The following is a 23,113-nucleotide window of genomic DNA, read 5'->3' on the forward strand; positions in this document are numbered from 1 at the left end:
ATCATTATTAAGAAAACCATGGAAAATGTCTAAATATCAGCTATTAAATTAAACTCTTATCAGCTATTTTTGTTGTTATAATCATATTTGTCCAAACAATTGTGCCATTAGTTGTACCAGGCATTAAAATGAACAAGAAATGAGAGAAAACAAGGGTGGTCAAATATTTTTTTCCATGACTGTGTGTGTGTGTGTGTGTGTGTGTGTGTGTGTGTGTGTGTATATATATATATATATATATATATATATGTATATATATATTACCTGTGGTGTCTCGCCTTAGTATAACGGTTGCCAGCGAGTTTATTTTGAAAAGCTGTAACCGGAACTAGTAGCTCGACACTGTTGTAAAAAAGAAAAGAGGGGGGAGGTAAGTAATTATTTAGGGGGAAGAAAGAAAGAAACAAAGTTGTCGACCGTGCAAAGCACACGGGGAGGATTTTATTTATCCGGAGCGGCTCGTTTAGTGCAGCAGCGGTGTGCAGGGAGGAACCGGGACGGAGCGCCGGGTTCTCCTCACTTCTCTCCTCTGGCTCTGGCCAAACTTCTCCGCTACTAACCACCGAGTCAGGACGGGCTTTCTGCTTTAAAACGGGAATGATAAAAGCAGCCGAGCGCAGACAGGCGGATGGACGGACGGACTGAGGAGTCAGACGGGTCCCGTATGTGTCTGTGGCTTTTTCTGTCGCCTGACTTAAACTAAATCATGTTTTAGTTGTTTTTTTACGCGCACATTTCTCCTTGAGATGAATGGCAGACGTCGGGTGACTATCTGTGCACAGACGGATTTATTTTCTAGTCTACACTGGACCCACATGAAGCTGTGATCGCCTGCTTTGTGTCTTTCTTTTTTTCTTAAAAGGGAAATTTAAACAGAGAGACTTCCCCCCCAACACGCCGCACTGGATAACCAAGAGATCAAACTTTACTGAAGTTTATTTCAGACTTTGTAGCGAAGATGCAGATGTGGGGCCACATGAGGGTCCACAAAGGAGGCCCTCCGCGACCATAGGTCACGCCGAAGTGTCCTGGATGTATGTTTCTCCCATTTCCTGTCTGGATTGACTTGAAGTGTTAGTAATTGTCTAATAATCCGATGGATTCTGCCTCACCACAGCCTACCTGTGCCTGTGGCTTCTCCACATGAGGGCAAACCAGATGACTCAGAGGACTTAAGTCATGCAACCACCCTGAAATGTCTTAAAAAAGTCTTATTTATCTGTTTTGTATTTATTCTGTGTATATAAGGGTTCTTTTTTTAAAGCTTTGTGCTAGTTTCAAGGCCATTTTTTACTTTATTGGTAAGAATTTGATCTTAATTTTAATGTGTCGTAGTGAAAACTGTAGATTAACTTGAACACCTTGCTGTATATCTACCCACACTGTATCTGAGCTCATTGATCTGTAATTTAAAGGGGCGAGCTGTGAGATTGACTTCATCATGGACAGGCCCATAAGCAAGTTATTGGAGAAGTTAAAGCTAACGGACTCGGGCAGTGTGAAATTCAACAGTTCAAAGAAAAAGCACGACTCTGCCAACAACTCTAATAACAGCAACGCCAACACTGGCGTCTCCGGTGGCGGTGGCGGCGGTCTGCCACCAGCTCCCAGCGCTGCAGCTGCCTCGCCCTCCAGACCCGGCCAGTTCTCGCTTGCCTCTGCAACCACAAGCGATGCATGTGTTCCAGCGAGTGGCAGAGGAGGAGGAGGAGGAGGAGGAGGAGGAGGGATGGCTCCCTCTCAGCTCCTCACCCCGCCGCCGCCGTCCTCCACAGGAGGTGCCATACCTCAAGATGGCGAGCAACCACTCCACCCTTCCACCTTGGCGCCATTGAGGCGTCGCTCCCCCCAGCAGCGAGCTTCCTGTTACCTCGGCGAGGGCGTGGACTCCCACCTGAGGCGTGAGTCCGGCTTGGGCCCTGAGTGCGACCCTATGGGGGCGTTCGGCTCCAAGGGGTCCCTCAACCAGCGGCGCTACTCCCTGGAGCTGCAGCAGCTGGTCAGGCGGCAGCAGCTCCTCTCCCAGCCGCCGCCTCTCTCCGTTCCCCCGCCGTACCCCCCCTCCTCGGGCTACGGCTCGGCCCCCAGGGGCGGCCTGGCGGAGCCCGGGTACCTCCCGGAGCCCGAGAGGCACAAACGCCTCTCGCTGCAGGAGGCGCTGTTCTACAAGCGTCTGAGCACGGGGAGCGAGCTGTGGGAGAGCCCCCGGCCCGCTTCCCTCTCCCACCCACCACATCGCACATCTGATGTGCCCGGGGGAGGCGTGGGAGGGGGCTTCTTCTACCCCCCGGGGCCCACCCTGAGCCCCTGCTCCTCCTTCAGCCTGCAGGAGTCGGTGCTGGTCAGCCCCCGGTCCAGCTTCGCCTCCAGCACGGCCAGCGGCGGCGGCGGGGGGGAGCCCCATGGGGAGCCGCTGCAGCAGCAACCGGACCAGCGGCATCAGCCTGGGCTACGACTCCCGCTACTCCGCCTCCGGGGGCCCCCCGCAGCAGCAGTCCCCCTCCATGCAGACAGGGGGCTCTGTGGCGGGCTACGGGGCCCCGGGCCGGGCCGGGGTGACCCCCGTGGAGGCCTGGACTCAGTACCTGGACGGAGGGATGCGTCCCGGCGCGTACGACAGCCGACACTCCTACCCGCCGGCCGTGGGGAGCCCGGGGGCCGCGTGCTACCCGGCCGGCCCCGAGTGGTGGGACGACCAGCAGGCAGGAGTCAGAGGCAGAGACGGGGCCGTGGTGGGGGACAGGGCCCGCTACTCAGACCTGCCGGGCACCCGCTACCAGGAGGAGCTCACCCGGCTCCTCCTGAGGGACGCTGCGCTGACGGGCGGGGGGCTCCTGGAGGGCCTCATGCTGAAGGAGCAGTCTCTGGCCCTGACGGCGCTCTCCAAACCGAGCACCACCACGATGGGGCCCTGCTCGGCCGGGGGCCCCGGGAAACCTCAGGAGGATCCAGGAGTCGGAGCTGGGAGGGACGAGAACCGCCAGGAGTTCTTTGGTGAGATCCTTTTCTTTAACCGTAGTCATTAGAGAAACTGGAAGTCGACACACAATCATCCAAGTTCATCCACTTATTGATTCATTTTTTAAACAAATCTCACTTAAACCGAGTTTCTCCACAATTAAACGCTCAGAAGCACCACTTCAAATCTTGTGAATGCCAGAAATGTGCTCATAAGTTTCTTGGGAACAAGTCATTCAGCATGTAAAAAGCATAAAAAGTTATCGCTTGATGAAAGAAGTCTTCCGTCAGCCAGGGAACCCAAAAAAGATCCAAAAGAGCCGAACAATACGGGATTTTTGCAACCGATACCAATTTTAGAGAGGACAAAATTCACCAATTATCAATACGGCAGCAACAGACCACAGACAGAAAACAAATAACATAATTAAAGAATATTTAACATTCTGCAAAATGAAATCAACCAATTCTGAAATGAAAACAGAAAACAAAAACTAAATAAATGGCTAAATAAACATCTGTTCTCTGTGTTTAGTATCAGTCAATTCCCGACCATTTAAGTTAAGAATAACAAAAAACAAACAAATCATTTTTAAATCACAACAAGCATAGTTTTCAACATTTTATGGTCTGTAAAAAGATTTTCATATGAGACGACATAAAAGCCGATATTGATATATCTGTGAGAGGCAAATATCGGCCGACTGAGATATCAGTCAGGATATCCGTTAAAATAGTTGACTTGGCTTATCTTTACACATCTACAAATATGTAAATAAGTATTTAAAATCCACACAGAGTTCCCCTAAAACAATTTACATTAATTAAATCAAGTGACAAGTGTTAATTCGAGATGCATTTCGGAACATAAATACACAAATGTATCAAAGAAAGTCTTACTTAAAAAAAAAAAAAAAAAAATCAGATTATTTTAAATATAAAATTCTATTGATTAGAGCATAATCTATGTACATTTTTTTTAAAAATAAAATTTTAAATAATATTTGTTTATCTATGAAATGTCATAATAATTTGGTAAATCTAAAAATGTGAAAACCTTTCACCTTTTGGGTCCCTGAACCGGACTTAAAAAATCACTAGGACATCCAAAACGATACATATAGATTCAGGAGTTGTTTTTTATTTATTTATAATAAATTCAGTGAAAAATGATGTACACAACAAAGACATAACAGAAACACATATTGTATCTAGAGACAGAATGTTTTCCTCATTTAAAGTTGATGAAACAAATACTTATTTGCCATTTTCAACATTAACCAAACAACTTTGAACTGTGAAAATTATTGAAACTTTGTTAATACTACATGTTTAAATGTAACCCCCCAGCAGAGTGCTACAGGCTCACTGTGGGCTCACTTTAAGTGCTCTTCAGTAGCTATTCTCAACCTTGGGGTCGGGACCCCAGTTGCGTCTTTTTTTGGTAATTTTGTTTGCTTTTTTTGGTAATTTTGTGTCTTTTTTACCATTTTGTAGTCAATTTGTGCCTTCTTTGGTCAGTTTTTGTAATTTTTTGATCACTTTGTGTCTTTTTTGGCAATTTTGTGTCTTTTTTTTGGTAATTTTGTGTCTTTTTTTTGTCATTTTGTGTCTTTTTTTTTGTCATTTTGTGTCTTTTTGTGGGATTGTGTTCAGTGAGACAACTACTGTGAAAGATAACCAGAGCTTCATTTAACACTAATTATAAAATCACATCCCTAACTGGAGCGTCACTGCTCAGTATCTTTAGGGCAGAGCGCCATCATCAGAGCGCCTGGCTGTGTTATTACTGTCCCGCTGGCTGCCTGGTGTCAGATCACAGGTTCCTCTCTAAATGAAAGGCTTGTATGGATGGATGGAACGGACAGATTAATAGTTGAAAGAGAGTATGGATGGATGGTACCCTGGAACCTGCAGGGACTTGCAGGATTGCAGCACGCAAAGCATAAAGGAGGAGAAAAAGCGCTGCAGAAACTGATCCAGACAAGTAGAGGAGAGGAAAGAAAAGAAAAGGAGCGTGTAGGACGGATCTGTATGTTCTCATTCAGGTTCACACCTGGAGCCAAAACACCAGCTGACGGCTCAGGGCAGCGTGGTGCACGTAGTAGGGCTAAAAGAAAAGAATATCACGATATTTCAGGCTATTTTTGCGATAACGATTATTCTTCACGATATTACGGAATACTTAAAAAGATATAGAAAATATGTTTTTTTTTTGTTTTTTTTAGTCTGTATAAATAAATAAAAATCTAAAATGTAGTGTGAAGTGCAAATCTCAACAGTTGCCAAATACAAAAACGTTTACTCTTGACTCTTGAGTATAATCAAATAATAAAAAATAACCATTTCGGGGTTTCATTGATACGCTAATGGCTACTCTTGTAGCTGTAACAAGCAGCGCCGTTAGCATCAGTTAGCCGCTAGCATCAGTTAGCCGCTAGCTTTCGCTAATGACCGAATTTCACCGCTTTCCCACATTTCACAACAAAGAAATAAGAGTTATCAGAACTATTGTCCCTTGTTTTGAACTCCAACTTAAAGATATAAGTAACAACAACTCACCAACTTGTTTTTGAGCAGACAACTGGCTTCCTTTGTTGTGCTAACTTACATTATTGCCCTAAATGTCAGTAATTTATAAGTTTTACCAACTTAAATCACTGTTTTAGGCCAAAAAATACAAGTTGGCTTTTTTGTAGTGCATTACATCAAGAAGTAGGAACGTTGCCAATATCATGATATGCATTTTTTTTAACCATAAAAACAATATACTGATATTATCGTGAACGATATGGCACACCCCTAGCACGTAGCCCATCTACACGGCCATTAAAAGTGCAAAAGTCACAAATTACACGTCTCCATATAAACACAAGCATTACTGTGAGTCACACAAGATTAGGGCTCAGGATCTGTGTGTGTGTGTGTGTGTGTTATATCTGTGTGTGTTTATTGTTTCTCAGTGGCAGGGTGTGTTTCCCCCAGAGTGACTTCAGGCCACAGTAACGCAGTGTGTGTGTGTGAGTCATGTGTGTGTCCTGGTGTGTGTGTGTGTGTGTGTGTAATGCTGCCTTGGCGTGTGCAGGGGCGGCGCTGTGCTGCAGCCTGTTTTTCTGCTCAGGTATGTATGCCTCCAGGGGACATACAATACTGTACTCCTCTCAGCCATTAGGGAGAAATGTGACGCTGTGAGGCGTGAAGACAGACGCTCTGAGCTCAGCACACACACACACACACACACACACACACACACACACACACACACACACACACACACACATAAATTAGTGTGGAAGTGCTAGGCTTCAATTTGAATGAAAGGAAAGTAAAACTTAAAAATATGGCCCCATAAAGCAAGAAATGATAGCAACAGATTCCGAGGTTGTATTTTCTTTTTTTAAACTCTGACTATAATAAATTCAGCAAAATAGACAAGAAAGAAAAACATGACAGAGTAACTAGAGATCATTGTTTCCTGCATTTAAAGTCGATGAAAAAATACTTATTTGCCACTTTCTGGCCAAATTTTGACATTAAACAAACAAACAACAAACAACTTTAGTTCAGTGTTGTCAAAGTCTTTGAAACTTTGATACTTTTTCAGTACAAAGTGTTTGACACAATGCAGTCTCTGTTTATTGAAAGTACCAAAATGCCTAAATTAAAGTGTAAGGTAAATATAAGTTTACACAAATAAATTCAGTGAAATATTCTGTACACAAAAAAGCTAAGAAAAATATTATGTAACACTGTGGTAATTAAGAAAAAACTAAGATAATTTAAATAAATAAAAATGTTTTAAAAAAACTACATTTGTTGCTATTGAAAGTACCAAAACACCTAAATAAAAGTGTAAGGCTTTAATAGAAATAAAGTTTTTTTTATATATATATATATATATATATATATTGCATCATAAAGCAAGAAACAATAGAGATAGATAGATAGTTTTTTTAAATAAAATAAATTCAGTGAAATATAATGTACACAAAAAGACAAAACATTACAGAAGACTGAAAAAAAAATCTACATAATTTGAAAAATGAAAAAAATGAAAATTGTAGGGCAAGGATCCACTAATTTATTAAGTCTTTGGAGCTCCTTACGATATACAATCATGATTAGAAAATAAATAAATAAAAGCATGTTTAAAAAAAAATAGCTATTGGAGAGAAAAGCAAAAAAACAAACATTTTTTTTTTCTACAACATACAATAATAATATAAAGAAAAGAAAAATGTGATTTAAAAAATAAGCTATTGGAGATATATTTGTAAAAAACAAGGAAAAAAACAAACAACAACCACAAAAACTATTTGTGCAGAGATCCCCTAATTTACTAAAAGTCTTTGTGGAGCCCCTTAATAAGCATTTTATATTTTCTACAACTTAAAGTACAGTACAGTTTAGATCCAGTGTGTAAAGGTAGATTCAGAGTTATTCCATTAAAAAAAACAAGCAAAAAAACTGTTTCCATTTAAAACAATGTTTACAAAAACTATTCAGGTAATACGTTTTTCCTGTGCTTCTTAAATTAGTTTAAAGTACAACCACGATTCAAAAAAAGTTTGGATACTGCCAAAATAATGTAAAAAATCCTCTGCGACCGTGTTTCAATTGAAAACGGCACAAAAACAAGATATGTGAAGCTCATAACTCTACAGTAAACACTCTTTTGTGGCTTTTTTTATCTCCCTTTGTTGCTTTTTTGTGCCCTAAAAAGTCCCTGAATGCCTCCCAGTCACTACCACCAGTTCTACCTCGGTGTTTTCTATATGTAGCAGCTTCAGACTTTAGATTTAAAGCCTGGAGTTTCAGTCTCCTCGGCTCTTCTTTTCTTTGGTTTCTGGCTTTGGCAGAGACTGGAGCCTGTTCCTAAATATCCTCAGGACCGTCCAAGAGTGTAGGAATTCTTGATTTGTGTGGCACTCCCTCAGCCACATTAGAAAGGAAAAAACGCAGGCGGATCCTTAAATAGATCAGAGAAACGCTGCAGCTCGGACCACCACACCACTTTTCCACTTTACATTTAGTGCCCTGACGAGCTCAGAGCTCTGTTTTCTGCTACAGGAGAAGTCAGTTCGCTGGAAAATGTTTGTTTGTTATTGAACTTGTGCAAATTTTTACTTGGAAATGCTTATTTACTTTCCTGGTCTTATAGTCTTACAATACTATGACTACTTTAACTTTGTAAACAACAAAAACAAACTGTACTCGCTATATGACGGCAAGAAAGAAACAGTCCTACACAGACGAAAAGGGATCATTTTATTTAATTATCAACCTGAAAAACACAAACAAAGTTGGTTTTCTTCTCTGTTGTTTCATCTGTTGAGCTGCGGGTGAAACATCTGATTATAGATGTTTTAAAAAAAATATTCTTGGTACATTCAGTGGTAACAAATGTATAATTAACACAGATCGCATTGTTTTAAACACGTTTTATTGACAAAGACTTTTAATGAATTACAGGTTTTTTTTTTAACTAGTTTTTTCCCCAAACACATATCCAATTTTTTAAACATTTTTATTTTTACATTTTTTAAATTACCATAGTGTTACATTATGTTTTATTGACTTTATTTAATTAGAAAAGCAACAACAATCCCTGAATCTATCTCTATTGTTTCTGACTTTATGGGGCAATATTTAAAAACATTTTTAACTCAAACTTACCTTACATTGTATTTTAGCTGTTTTGGCAATAGCATCAAATGCATAATTAAGAGACATTGCATCATTTTAAACACGTTTTATTGACTTTTAATAAATTAGGGAAACCCTGATAGTTTTTATTTTTACTTCTTATCTTATCTACTAATTTTACATATTTTTTATTATTGTATTTTTTTATTACTTTTTTTGTGTACATATTTTTTCATTGTATTATTATTATTATTATTATTATTTTTTTTTTTTATTTTTTTTTTTTATTTAAAATACCAACAGCCCCTGAATCTATCTCTTGTTTCTGACTTTATGGGGCAATATTTACTTTTTTTGCTTTTTAAACTTAAACTTACCTTCCACTTTAATTTAGGTGTTTTGTTTCTTGCAATAGCATCAAATGTATAAATAGCAGAGATTTCATAATTTTAAACAAGTTGTATTGGAAAAAGTATCAATGTTTCTATACTTCTGACAGCCTTGCACCGAGCTCAGAGTTGTTTTATGTCAAAATCTGGCCCTAAAGTGGCAATTAAGTATTTTTTCATTGACTTTAAATGGGGAAAACAACCTGCCTCTGGATACTGATTTGAAGGAAGCAGCAAACATGATAATGTTTATAATTAAGCCTACCAATTATGTCCCCTGAGGTATTTTACGCTCCAAAAAAAAAGTGCATTTAATCTCCAAATTGCTGCAATTGTGGGGTTTAAAGTAAAATTTAAAGGTAAGTCTTAACTGCAGAACTGGAGAAGAAAGAGTCTTCTATCTTGTGGCAGAAAGTCAGATCCGGTGGAGTTTCCCTTTAATGACAGAGCTTCCAGCAGAGACACTCGAGTGGATGAGCAAACAGGCTGGCATGGCTCTGTGGGCTTTAACTGTGTGAAAATCCCCTAGGTGGTGCGAACGAGAGGATTTACAAGTGTTGACACTTTGTGTGGAGTTGGATTTCAGACACATCCTCCTGGAATGCGTCGTAAACCAAGTGTTAAGAGCCGCCGAGCGATTTCTCACCATTTAACCCTCTGGAGTACATCTATTTAATGAAAATACACATGTTTTATTTACAGTAATCACTTTATTTATATATGATATGTAGACAAGCTGAGAAAGCCAGTTGAAAGTTCATCATAGGAGCTTTCACAGTGTGCCATTTATGTTTCTAGACCATTTTTACAATGTGAATTTTCTTTCTACAATGAAAACTATTACTGTTTTTAATTTACATGCAAATAGACTGTTTTGCAGTTTTATTATTTATTATTTTTTTCTGCTGTATGTGTGTGTATAAATTAGGGTTGTCACAATACTAAAATTTTCAACTCTATACCGATAATCGATACCATTATCGATACCACAAGGATTAAAAACAAAGACCCGAAAATTTAACAGAAATATTTTTATTAACAAGAAAAATGCAACATGTAAAAATTAACAGAACCACAGGTGAAATATTTATAATAAAAACAGTTGTGCAGAAAGAAACTGCAACTATGATAACAAGCTTTAGATACTCGATACTTTTGAAAATGAGTATCGTATCCAGATACGTTTTATTATTGCATTTGACAACCCTAGTATAAATGGTAAAAAAAAAAATGGTACATTTCCATAGACACCTTTTGTCTTTTGTTGTATTTTCGGCAGCTTTATACTTTAATTAAAATAAGATGAAAAATCTGACTGATAGCCAAGTTTGTGTGGAGAAAAAGGAGCCATGCATGTGATGTAAGGACAGACTGAAAGATGCTGAACAGAGACAGAAATTAATGCAGAGGAAGCTGACAAATTTGAACCAAAATCTCCTGGACTTCAGAGGTTTAATGCATGTTTGTGTCCGTTGTGTTTCCCCTCTCAGGAACCTGTGTGAAGTGTGGGAAAGGTGTGTACGGGGCGGATAACGCCTGCCAGGCTCTGGACAGCCTCTATCACACACGCTGCTTCACCTGTGTGTCCTGTGGTGAGTACCCCCACCCCTCCTCCACCCCCCAGGAACAACAACCATTTTAACAGTGTTTATAGAAGGAGTCGGTGCTTAAGATTCATTATGTTTAACCCTTAAAGGAACACACTATTCAAATTATATTATTTTATGAAGTGCTCATTTAGATAAGATAGAATAGAATAGCCTCTATTGTCATTGTGTATATAAGACACCCACAAAACATATAAAAATCTATTTATCTGGCATTTATTTATGATGTCTTTAAGCTCTCTTTAAAGGAACACTCCACCGTTGTTTCATATTAAAACATGTTATTCTGTCAAGTAAGACGAGTTGATACAGACCTCTTGCGTCTCAATGCGTGCACTCAATCGCCCTGGCGCGCGGCGCCACTTGGCTAGCACTTAGCTTAGCCCAGTTCATTCATTAGGATCCAAACAGATGGACAGTTAGAAGCGACCAAACTCCTCCACGTTTTCCCTATTTAAATACAGCTACACGAGTAGTTAAACGACCAAGTATGGCGACACAAAATAAAACGTGGCGCTTTGCTAAGCGGATAAACGGTAGTAATATCAGCGCAGTAATATCATCACTCCTGAAAAATCTTCTCCCCTCAGGAGTGATGATATTACTGCGCCGAGTCGAAGTGCTCCCAAGTGCTATTCCGCCATACATTATAGTTCTCCTTTTTATCCGCTTAGAAAAGCGCAACGTTTTATTTTGTGTCGCCATACTTGGTCGTTTAACTACTCGTGTAGCTGTATTTAAATAGGGAAACCGTGGAGGAGTTTGGTCGCTTCTAACTGTCCATCTGTTTGGATCCTAATGAATGAACTGGGCTAAGCTAAGTGCTAGCCAAGTGGCGCCGCGCGCCAGGGCGATTGAGTGCACGCATTGAGACGCAAGAGGTCTGTATCAACTCGTCTTACTTGACCGAATAACATGTTTTAATATGAAAAAACGGTGGAGTGTTCCTTTAAGATTCATTATGTTTAACCCTTAATAGGGCACTCATTGAAATACTTGCAAATTCCAAATTTCAACCCTAGAGAATATTGGAGGATATTACATACAGCCAGTATGTGTAAAAAAACATATGAAAATAATATTTTTGAGAAAAAAGTTTTCGAGATTAAAGTGGCAAATCTACGAGAAAAAAATGCGTAGATTTATGAGATTTAAAGTGGTGAATCTGGGAGAGAAAAAAGTTTTTCCCCCGCTTTTTTCTCGTAAATCTGCAACTTTTTTTGCGCAGATTTGCCACTTCAATCTAGTAAATTTGCAACTTTTTTCTTGAAATATTACCTGAAGTTACCAAATATAGTTCTTTGCCCGATAAAGGGTTAAAGGGAGACACTGCAGGTGAATTGGGTCAATTTTTAAACCCATAGATATCATTATGAAACTTCCCATGTTTGTTATTTACATTAAGACAATGTTTTTTTGCATTATAAGTTTCCTGAAATTGTATGATTAGATATGCAAATGAGGCGGGAACTTCTTAAATATGCACGATTTTGCTTATAATTCCACAACATAAATCTGAACATTGGATAAACCAAATTTCAAAGACAATCATTTAAATAACCTAAATAATACACACCTAAATTAAAGTGTAAGGCTTCAATAAAAATAAAGTAAAAAAAAATTTAAAAAATTTAAATATTTCCTCAAAGCAAGAAACAATAGCGATAGATTCAGGTTTTTTTTTTTTTAAATAATAGAATGTACTCTGTGAAATATTATATACACGAAAAGACAAGAGAAACATTACAGAAGACTGTTAGTTTAAAAAAAGTCAACATATAAAAATTTTAAATAATTTAAAGAAAAAAAACAAAACAAAATATTAGGGCAAGGATCCACTAATTAATTGACTAACTAATTAATTAAAAGTCTTTGGAGCTTCTTAATAAGTGTTTTATTTTCTACAACATACAGTGATGATAAAAAATAAGTAAATAAAAATGACAAACAACAACCATTTAGACAATGTTTTTTCCATTATAAGTTTTCTGAAATTATATGTTTAGATATGCAAATGAGGCGGGAACTTGTTAAATATGCACGATTTTGCTTATAATTCCACAACATAAATCTGAATATTGGATAAACCAAATTTGAAAGACATTATTTTATTTTGTCGATATGTTAGATTCCAAGTTTTTTACAAAAGGAAATTAGGCTACTTCCTTTTATCATTTTATCAACCAGAAAATTCTGGCAAAACACATAATATTGTGCAGGAGAGTGGGAACTTTCTAACGATGCCTGTGATGACGAGGCTTAGGCTGCAATACACACACACACACACACACACACACTAAACTCACAATTATAAACACTAACTTTTGGTGAATTTCGGAGAAATCTACAAAATAAAGTTTAAAAAAATACACTGAAAAGTTTGTTTTGGATGTTTTCTTTCAAATAAACCTTATATACCTCGAAAAAAAAAAGGAAAAAAATGCAAGGTACAATATTGTAAAGAAAACGAAATGACTGATTATGTTTGTGAAAGTAAGAAGCCTTGCAATAAAGTATTAAAGAAAATAGCCAAAAACCTGAAAATTGACCAGTGCATGAAGAATGAGTGTCTGTGTCTCATGTGGTCTCCGTCCCTCTGCAGGACGCACCCTGAGAAACAAGGACTTCTACAATGTCAGCGGCTCTGTGTACTGTAAAGAGGATTACATGGTAAGAGTCGAGGTCAAGGCGTGTTTTGTCATCTGTCTCACACTCGGAGGATTGATTTCCTGCTAATCTCTTTGTTGTAATTACAGTTTTCAGGATTCCAGGCGGCTGCGGAGAAGTGTAGTGTGTGTGGTCACCTTATACTGGAACAGGTGAGCGCTCCGTGTGTGTGTGTGTGTGTGTGAACCTCTAAACGCTGCAGCTTTAAGCCAGATAATATACTTTAACCCCAACCTGCCCTGTGTAATTTTTAGTCATCTTTCCCAGAATGCCGTTTCAGAAACCCCCAGAGGAGCGAGCCATTTAGTGACGTCTGTTTGTTGGCTCCTCTCCGGGTTCCCACGGCTCATTTTCACTGGAATGTTTGCCTTTGGTTTTTTCATAAATAAGAAATAAGGCTCTGTGGTGATTATCTTAAAAGTTTTTACCATATTTGAACCACATAAGACCCAAAATATAAATAGAAAGCCTGCAGTGAGTGTGAGAGCCACAGGCATCGCTTCTTCTTTTTCTTTTTCTTTTTGCTGCATAATTTGAACAGTTTAAACCACATTTAAGTTTAAGGAACTTTTAATGCTCAAAAGTGAGTTAGGGGACGAGGGGAGGAAAAATGATTTCCATCATCGTTTGTAGCTGAAGTACGTTTGTACGTGAAGAGAAAATGTTGATGGACAGGCTGAAAATGCAGTTTGTTAACATATGATTGGTTTTTTAGTGAAGCTTGGTTTTCTTTAAAATAACTCTTTGTGGTCTTGAAAACATGCTGCTGCTCTGTTGATACATAAATCTACCTTCAGAAACATTTGTAGCTTTAACACGTGTTTCACAAGACTTAGAGACTGAATCCCAAATCAGACACATCTGCAATGCCGCACTTTCTTTAAAGTGTTTTCACGGTCATTTAGAATAAGATCCCCACCACCAGTGGAGGTATAATTGATTTCTACATATTTAACAATCTACGTGTGAAATTTTAATTATGTGCATGGAGATTTGCATGTCTAATTACAATATGAAAGTAACTCTGATGACAGAAAGCAGTAAGAACACTTGGGCGACACTCAGGAGACGATCTAATAATTAGCGTAACTGTTTCCCAAATCAACACCGTTTGGCTGAGATTCTATCAAAATTTCACATTAACTACTAATATAAATGATCATGTTATGCTTCACATTAATTAAATGGTGTGAAACTAAAGTCTAACTTCTTATCTTTCAAACCGTATATCATGGGTCTCAAACTCGCGGTCCGCGGGCCAATTGCGGCCCTCGTGACGATATTTTGTGGCCCCCACCTTGATATGAAAGTTTTTAATGTGAGTTTTATATGAATGGCACTTTACCGTGTTGTGTGTGGAAGGTCCCTTAAATTACTTTTTTTTTGGTAATTTTGTGTCTTTTTTAAATAATTTTGTGTATTTTGGTAATTCTGTCTTTTTTTTTCTGTCATTTTGTGTCTTTTTTTAAGTTACTTAGTTTTTTTTCTGTCATTTTGTGTCTTTTAAAAAAAAAAATGTTGTGTCTTTTTTGGTAATTTTGTGTATTTTTTGGGTCATTTTGATTCTGCCTCCAGCGGCCCCCTGGTAATTTGAGTCTGAGACCCCTGCCGTATATGGTTTTAACCCTGTACGTTAGCCTCGGGTTTACCGGAGTCGGCTAAAGGACGCTAACTCCGGAGAATATACATATACATATTTCAGCAGTTGATGAGTTGATACACTTCAGGACAAAGTGTTTGCACAATTAGCTGAGAAATGTTTTGATAATCACTTTGAAATAAATGTAAATACTGTGCACTAATGACGTGCTGGAAATAGAAAAAAGACGTATGAATTAAGTTTTAATTCCTGTAGCATGCTTTAATTACGACAGACATAAAACAAAAAGAACAATATGATTATATTTTAACAAAGTAGAAACAACAGAAGAGGATGGAAAAAAACAGAAATTATTATTACAAATTAGTCAAAACTGCAACAGATTAAAACATACGTTACACACCTGCATACCTACATATGTTGAGTCTCTGACAGTTATCTGTGGATGCATTAAATGTATATATGCAACTCATAAGGAAACCTGGAGAATAAATGTTCTACAGTCTTTTAAATGACTTAACTAACAGTTGCTCTTCGGTCTCAGATCCTGCAGGCTCTCGGGAACTCGTACCACCCCGGATGTTTCCGCTGTTTCGTCTGCTCCAAGTCTCTGGACGGGGTTCCTTTCACCGTCGACCATCTCAGCAACATCTACTGCGTGGCAGACTACAACAAGTGAGACATTCCTACTACAGACGGGCGCTGGGAAGAAACCTGCTGACTCAGCATCTATAACGTTAACCATCAACTAATCGATTAATCTCTGTTTTTATACATAAAAACATGCATACATGGGCAAAATAATATATGTGTGTGTATATATATATATATATATATATATATATATATATATATATATATATATATATATATATATATATACACAGTACTATACAAAAGCCTGTTTTGATAACGAACGCTTTTACTTTGAAAGTCGAGTCAAAGTTTATTTATAGAGCACATTTAAAAACACCCTCAGTTGAACAAAGTGCTTAGTTATTAAAATACAATAAAATCATACACAAATATAGTAATACATAAAAAACAATAATACAATAATGAACATTGATCATCACAGTGACATTAATTAGGGACAATTTTAATATAATGTTTATTGTAACAGAAAACATGATTTTTTTGTCTTGTGGTGATGACGAAGGAAGAACAAAACTGGAAAAAACCTGCTGCAGATTTTGGGTTTTTCACTCTTTTTTTCACTCTCATTGTGCAGAATTTAAAAAAAGTTTTGCATAAAATACACCGAGCCTTGTGTGCATTGCCCATAAAAGCCTTATTTTGCAGAATTTAAACTTTCCCAATGTCGACACTAGCTAGCAGACAGATGATAATACAGGTTCATCTCAATAAATTAGAATATCATAGAAAAGTTTATTTATGTCAGTAATTGAATTCAAAAAGTGGAAATAACACATTATATAGATCCATTACACACAGAATGAAACATTTCATCTCCTAATTTATTTCATTTATTCTAATTATAATGATTATGGCTTACATTTAATGAAGACTTAAAATTCAGTGTCTCAAAATATTTGAATATTACAAAAGACCAAATTTAAAAAGTATGTTTAATATGGAAATATTGGCCTCTGAGAAGTATGTCCATGTATATGACTCAATACTTGGTTGGGTCTGTTTGACTTGAACTACTGGAAATTGACTTTTATTATGATATTTTAATGTATCTGTCATTCTCATGTGTTTATGTTTTATGCTCCCACTTCCTTCATCACTCTGACTGTCAGGTTGCTGCTGGTTTCATCACTAAATAAACGTTCTCCTGTTCTCTTGTTCTCCGTTCTGCAGGACTTTTGCCCCGAAGTGTGCCGCCTGTTTACAGCCCATCTTACCTACTGAGGTAAACACAACTGATTTATATTAGGGTGTGTGTGTTCTCCATGCATGTGCAGCCTGGAGGCGTTTTCTTATTTATTCCTCCTGAACATAATGTGCGAGTCGATCGTTTTCAGTTGACACAATTTTCCTAATCAAACATTTTACAACCGGTGGAGTATAGAAGATAGGAGACTTTACTCTCGCTCGTCTGCACCAGAAGTTCTTGTCTGTTAAATGTATTCAAATCATATTATTTTATGAAGTACTCATTTAGATAAGATAGAATAGAATAGCCTCTATTGTCATTGTGTATATAAGACACCCACAGAACATATAAAAATCTATTTATCTGGCATTTATTTATGATGTCTTTAAGCTCTCTTTAAGCTTTCTGCCTGTTTCTTTAATATCTCCTCTACAGTAGATTTTCCTAATTTAAAAAAAAATCAAATTATGTTAATAATAATGCTCAAAACTGATGCAAAATCTCCTATTTTTGAGTGAAAAATGTAACATTGTCTTGAGGGAGGAGCACAGGGTGAAGCAGGAGTAGACGTTCCCTCCTGTCTCATCCCAATCCCACGACAATCTCACCAGAAATTCCTGTCTTGTTCTAATCCCAGAAGAATGACTCCCATCCATCCTGGTACAGAATGCTTCACTAAAGGACACAAAAACATAAAAACCACTCTAGCCCTATACTTTTTAGATGAGGGCCACATTCTAGAGAGAAGCTACTGTTATGATGACTCCCAGCCCTCCCACTGACTTTTTTCCCGTCCCAGCCCAGTGGGAAAAAATCAAATGGAATCCCATCCCACGGGAACGCCATGACACAGGATTCCCCCAAACACTCCAACAAATATGTGCATCAGACTCTTCCATAAACTCAGAGAAAACACTCAGTAGTCAGGCATGTTTCCTAAAGATTGGTTTTCCTTTTACGTTCAGTCAGTTGTTTTTGTGTTTAGGAGGAAAATATGAAGAGTGTCACACATTTAAGAGGCATTTATCATATAAAGTAGTTACTAAAATGTGCATTCAGTGAATAGATCTTATAATATATAAATGTTTTTGGACAGTTTTTTTTACCTTAAAGATTCAATTGTTCTCAATTATGTTCTGTTTTTTCCTACTTTTGGACTTTTTTAACTTCTGTTCACATGTCAGAGAAATTAATCATTAATAACTACCCTGATAAAAGAAACTGGCCCCCACAAAGCCTATAAAAATCTATTTATCTGGCACATATTTATGGTGACTCTCTCTTTAAGCTTTCTGGCTGTTATTATTATCTCCTCTACAGTAGATTTTCCTCATTTTTGTACACAAATATGTTAATAATAATGCTCCAAACCGATGCAAAATCTCATATTTTCTCATCTCGTATTTGTGCATTTAAGTCTTCCATAAACTCAGAGAAAACACTTTATAGTCAGGAATGTTTCCTAAAAAATATTATAATAAATGCATGTTTATTTTATTTTATTTTCAGTCAGTCGTTGCTGTGTTTAATTAGAAAATATGCAGAGATTTCAGTGGCATTTATAAAATAAATTAGTTATTAAAAAGTGCATTGAGTGATTTCAAATAGCTCTTAATATACAGTCATGGAAAAATGATTAAGCCACCCTTGTTTTCTCCTTGCTTTCTTGTTCATTTAATGCCTGGTACAACTAAAGGTTCATTTGTTTGGACAAATATAATGATAACAACAAAAATAGCTGATAAGAGTTTAATTTAAGAGCTGATATCTAGACATTTTCCATGGTTTTCTTGATAATAACCAAAATCATTATCAATAAAACCATGTTAAATGTCTAGATATCAGCTCTTAAAATAAACTGCTATTTTTGTTGTTATCATTATATTTGTCCAAAAAATTTACCTTTAGTTGTACCAGGCATTAAAATGAACAAGAAATTGAAGAAAACAAGGGTGGTTTAATATTTTTTTCCCATGACTGTATATATCTTATAATATATAAATGTTTTTTTGGACTGTGTTTAACCTTTTAAGATTGAATTGTGCTCAATTATGTTGTTTTTTCCTACTTTTGGACTCTTTAACTTCCGTTCACATATCAGAGGAATGAATCATTAATAACTACCCTGATAAAGGAAACTGACACCCACAAAGCATATAAAATCTATTTATCTGGCATTCGTTTGTGGTGACTCTCACTTTTTTTTAATCTTTGCTGCAACTGACCGTTTGTTTCCTGTTTGTGTGTCTCAGGGCAGCGAGGAGATCCTCAGGGTCGTGTCTATGAACAAGGACTATCACTTTGAGTGTTACCACTGTGAGGTGAGCAAACCTTTTCTCTCTTCTGCCCCTTTCTGTCTTTTATCACACGGGAGTTCAGAAAACAAGAGCTACTAATAGAGAGCTGCAGGAAATGAGTCGCTGCATATCTGCACAGGTTCTTAACCCATAAGAACCTATGGTGACACACGTGTAACAAACACTTTAAATCTGCTAGGATAAGAAGAAGTGACTTCTCCAAAATGTGGCTGTGACTGGAAACAGAAATGTGCAAAATTAGCTAATTTCTAAAAGCTTATTTTTTGTTCCGAGGCTAAATTTAAACCCATTTAACAATTAACAGGGTGTCCTGTATTGCATTTAACTTGTTCTGACCAGATTTCCTTAACAAATATATAATATATGTTATGGAGATGCAAACAAAACAGCAAATGGTTATTTGTTTTTATTTATTATTGATTTATTCAGGGTTGGTACGGATGCTTGAAATCCTTGAAAATGCTTGAATTTTAATGTTGAATTTCAAGGTTTAAAAAGTGCTTGGATTTTGGATAAAGTGCCTGTAAATGCTTGAAATTCTTACTGTATTTCTCTTGTAATCTGACTATAGATAACCGCATTTTCAATGGAACAAAATATATAAACTGAACAGCCTATAGCCTATCTGAAATTACATTTTTGTGAGCTTCCTTTTGCTCCTAGCCTCTAGGTTCCCATACCAGGATGTTTTATGAGATTAGCAAACTACTTTTAGCTGTTAAAATTGTAAAATACCATTGCTGGTGGTATGGTTAAGTGAAATCACCCATTTTAGTATTGAAGTACTCATCTAAAACATGACATTTACAACTGTTGAAAGGTTCTGGAAAAGCTTGAAAATGGACCTTGAAAGTCCTTGAAAAGTGCTTGAATTTGACCACTGAAAAAGTGTACGAACCCTGTTTATTCTTATTTTGTTACTTAAAAACAAATCTGAAAATTGTTTTATTGTTAAACAGCACTATTAATGTCATAATTTTGATATATGATGTGGAAATGCAAAGAAAAAGGCAAATTTGTGTTTCTGTAAGCAGAAAATGTGGCTTGTTTTGTTATTTTAAAATAAGAAATATCATAAATATAAGTACCATAAACGCCCAATGTAACATTTATGTCACAGCACAGATCTTTGACATTTACAGGTAGTTTTTTAAACAGTCATAAATGTGTTCTACATGGTCCACTTGTTCTGTGGTATTTCTCCCATAATGTTCCTTTAAGGATAACTGGGTTCTTATGGGTTAAAGTCGACTGGTTTTTGGTTTAAAGTTAGATTTTCAGGTTTTGTTCTACAACATAAAATATGTTAACACTCGTGTATTTTGACGCTTTTACGTGTCTTTAAAGAGTCAGTTGCTAAATGGGACAACAGAGGAAGTTTGGGACATTAAACGCCCAAAACACTGAATCCTCTAATCACTAGTGTGCCTCTACAGCCTATTGTAGTCTTCCACTGTGGTGGAGTTCCTTCACAGCCTTTACGTTTAATGTTCAACTTGTGATTTACACCTCTGACACTCAGTCTGAGCTACTCGGCTCTCAGAGCTGAAACACAAGTGGGACAAAACTTGTTATGCATTACAAGGAATTTGGACAAAAGCAGGTGAAATAGTAGTAATATAGGTGCATCTCAATAAATTAGAAAATCATAGAAAAGTTTATTTATGTCAGTAATTCAATTAAAAAAGGTGAAATAACACATTATTTAGATCCATTACACACAAAATAAAACATCTCATGTCTTCATTTATTTATGATTATGGCTTACATTTAATGAAGACCTAAAATTCAGTTTGTCAAAAATATTGAATATTACAAAAGACCAATCTTAAAAAGTATGTTTAATATGGAAATGTTGGGGGAAAAATATTACTGTAAGTTGTAATAAATGTTTTAATTTGTGTTTGGAATATTGGTCTACTTGCAAGTTTTGGATCACACTTCCTACAGCTCAGGAAAAGTTGGATTTAAGACTTTTTAAACACCAATTTTGCAATAATGAACAAAATTGATCTAGCAAAAAGCCTATGAAGTGACATTAATTAGGGACAATTTTAACATGCAATGCATTTTATGTAACATAAAACATGATTTTTTTTGTCTGGTGGCAATGACGAAGGTAGAACAAAACTGGGAAAAACTGCTGCAGATTTTGAGTTTTTCACTCTTTTTTTCACTCCCATTATGCAGAATTTAAAAAACGTATTGCATAAAAACATGAGCCTTGTGTGCATTGCTAATAAAAGCATTATTTTGCAGAATTTAAACTTTCCTATGTCGACACAAGCTAGCACACAGAGGATAATACAGGTGCATGTCAATAAATTTGAATATCATGGAAAGTTTGTCTGTAATTCAAGAAGTGGAAATAACACATTATATAGATCCATTACACACAAAATGAAACATTTTATGTCTCAATTTATTTAATTTCTAATAATTGTAATGATTATGGCTTACATTTAATGAAGACCTAAAATTCAGTGTCTCAAAAGAAAATTGAATATTACAAAAGACCAATTTTAAAAAGTATGTTTAATATGGAAATGTTGGCCTCTGAAAAGTATGTCATCTATATGACTCAATACTACTGATAATACTACTGGAAATTGACTTTTATTATGATATTCTAACTTATTGAGATGCACCTGTATCATCAACTTTTGCCACATTTTCTGCAAGAAACCTCAAATCCAGTGACATAAATTCCTTTTGGCTTTTTGTTTGTTTGCCAACCTACATAAATCCATCCTCCCTGCAGCACTTTTATCTGACTTTTCTTTAAAAAAAGTGTCCTGATGTCTGCGCTGACTTCCTGTGTCCTTATCTCTCGCCCTCAGGAGTGCGGTAAGCAGCTGTCGGATAAGCCCGGCGCGCAGTGCTTCCCTCTGGACTCTCATCTCCTCTGCCACTCGTGTCACATGAGCAGAGCGTGCGCCACACACAACATTCCCCCTCACAACACACACTGATCAGCTTCCTGTGCAGCTGTGGACAAAAAAAAGCTGCTCTCAACATGCTGTCATTCTCTATAATGTGCTTCTGCTCCGTCATATGTCCTGTATTTGTTTTCTGAAGATGAAACTGCTGATATTCAGATCAGTCCCTTTTTGTTTTTTATATCATGAACTGCCTGCTGTACTATTACTGTACTATAGTTATAAGGGAACGGGAAAGAAACTACTGCTTTTTGTTGTTTTAACCCCAATGTGGCTACTGTTTGCTGTAGAAGAACAAGGGATTTTGTTAAACTGTTGTACATATATTATCGCTAGCAAACATTTTGCACTTAAATTTGACTTTACTGTAAGATTTGTTACGTGAATCTGTACAATTTGGGGGAAAAAACATTACTGTAAGTTGTAATAAATATTTTCATTTGTGTTCGGAATAATTGTCTGCTTGAAATGATCGGATCACACTTCCTACAGCTCAGGAAAAGTTGGATTTAACCTCCTGAGAGCCAAGCTTTTGTTTGGTATGTACTGTTAGTTTCTCCTAGATATTTTGGATTTGTAGGACCTAATAAATACAAAAACTAAGCATCGTCTTTGAACAGAAATTAGTTTTTGAAAAAAAATAATGGGTTCATTTTACTGTATAATGCAATTAATTCACCAGTGAATAAAACTTTTTATTTCCTTACATTTACACCCTCTCATTTGAAGAATGATAGTAAAAGTCTATTCGTTTTCAAATGAATACTTCCTGATTAGCAGAGTCGGAACTTGTTGCTAATGCTAAAAATAGTCAAACTTGCACAGAATATCAAACTACAAACCATATTAAGCACAAATACACAAGTTTTAGCCATAAAATCTGATCAGCTTTGGTACCTGGTCCACTTTTGTCTGGGTAAAAGCTGTTAATTGACTTTACCAAGATGCTGCCATCTGATTTTTACACTGATTGATGTATTGTTCTTATTCTAGAGTGCATAGTTATAGTTAAGCAGAATGAAATATAAGGTCCAGAAAACCTAAAATGAAATGTCCATATATGAGGACGCAGGGTCTCAGGAGGTTAAGACTTTTTTTGGACATTAATTTTGCAATAATGAACAAAAGTGAACTAGCAGAAAACCT

At 37.0% G+C, this 23,113-nt stretch overlaps 1 protein-coding gene across 1 annotated transcript; it reads left to right on the forward strand.

Annotated features, from left to right (window-relative positions):
* Positions 1-402: 402 nt before the first annotated feature.
* On the forward strand, positions 403-22,422 carry ajuba (ajuba LIM protein). Its single transcript, XM_059355232.1, is given in 9 exon segments — positions 403-2,389; positions 2,391-2,994; positions 10,484-10,585; positions 13,203-13,270; positions 13,357-13,419; positions 15,412-15,542; positions 16,695-16,746; positions 18,963-19,031; positions 21,869-22,422. Coding segments are annotated over 9 exon segments (2,169 nt in total). The 5' UTR covers positions 403-1,441; the 3' UTR covers positions 22,001-22,422.
* Positions 22,423-23,113: the final 691 nt, after the last annotated feature.

Source organism: Centropristis striata, chromosome 17, assembly GCF_030273125.1.
Source record: "Centropristis striata isolate RG_2023a ecotype Rhode Island chromosome 17, C.striata_1.0, whole genome shotgun sequence".
In the NCBI taxonomy this organism is placed as follows: Eukaryota; Metazoa; Chordata; class Actinopteri; order Perciformes; family Serranidae; genus Centropristis; species Centropristis striata.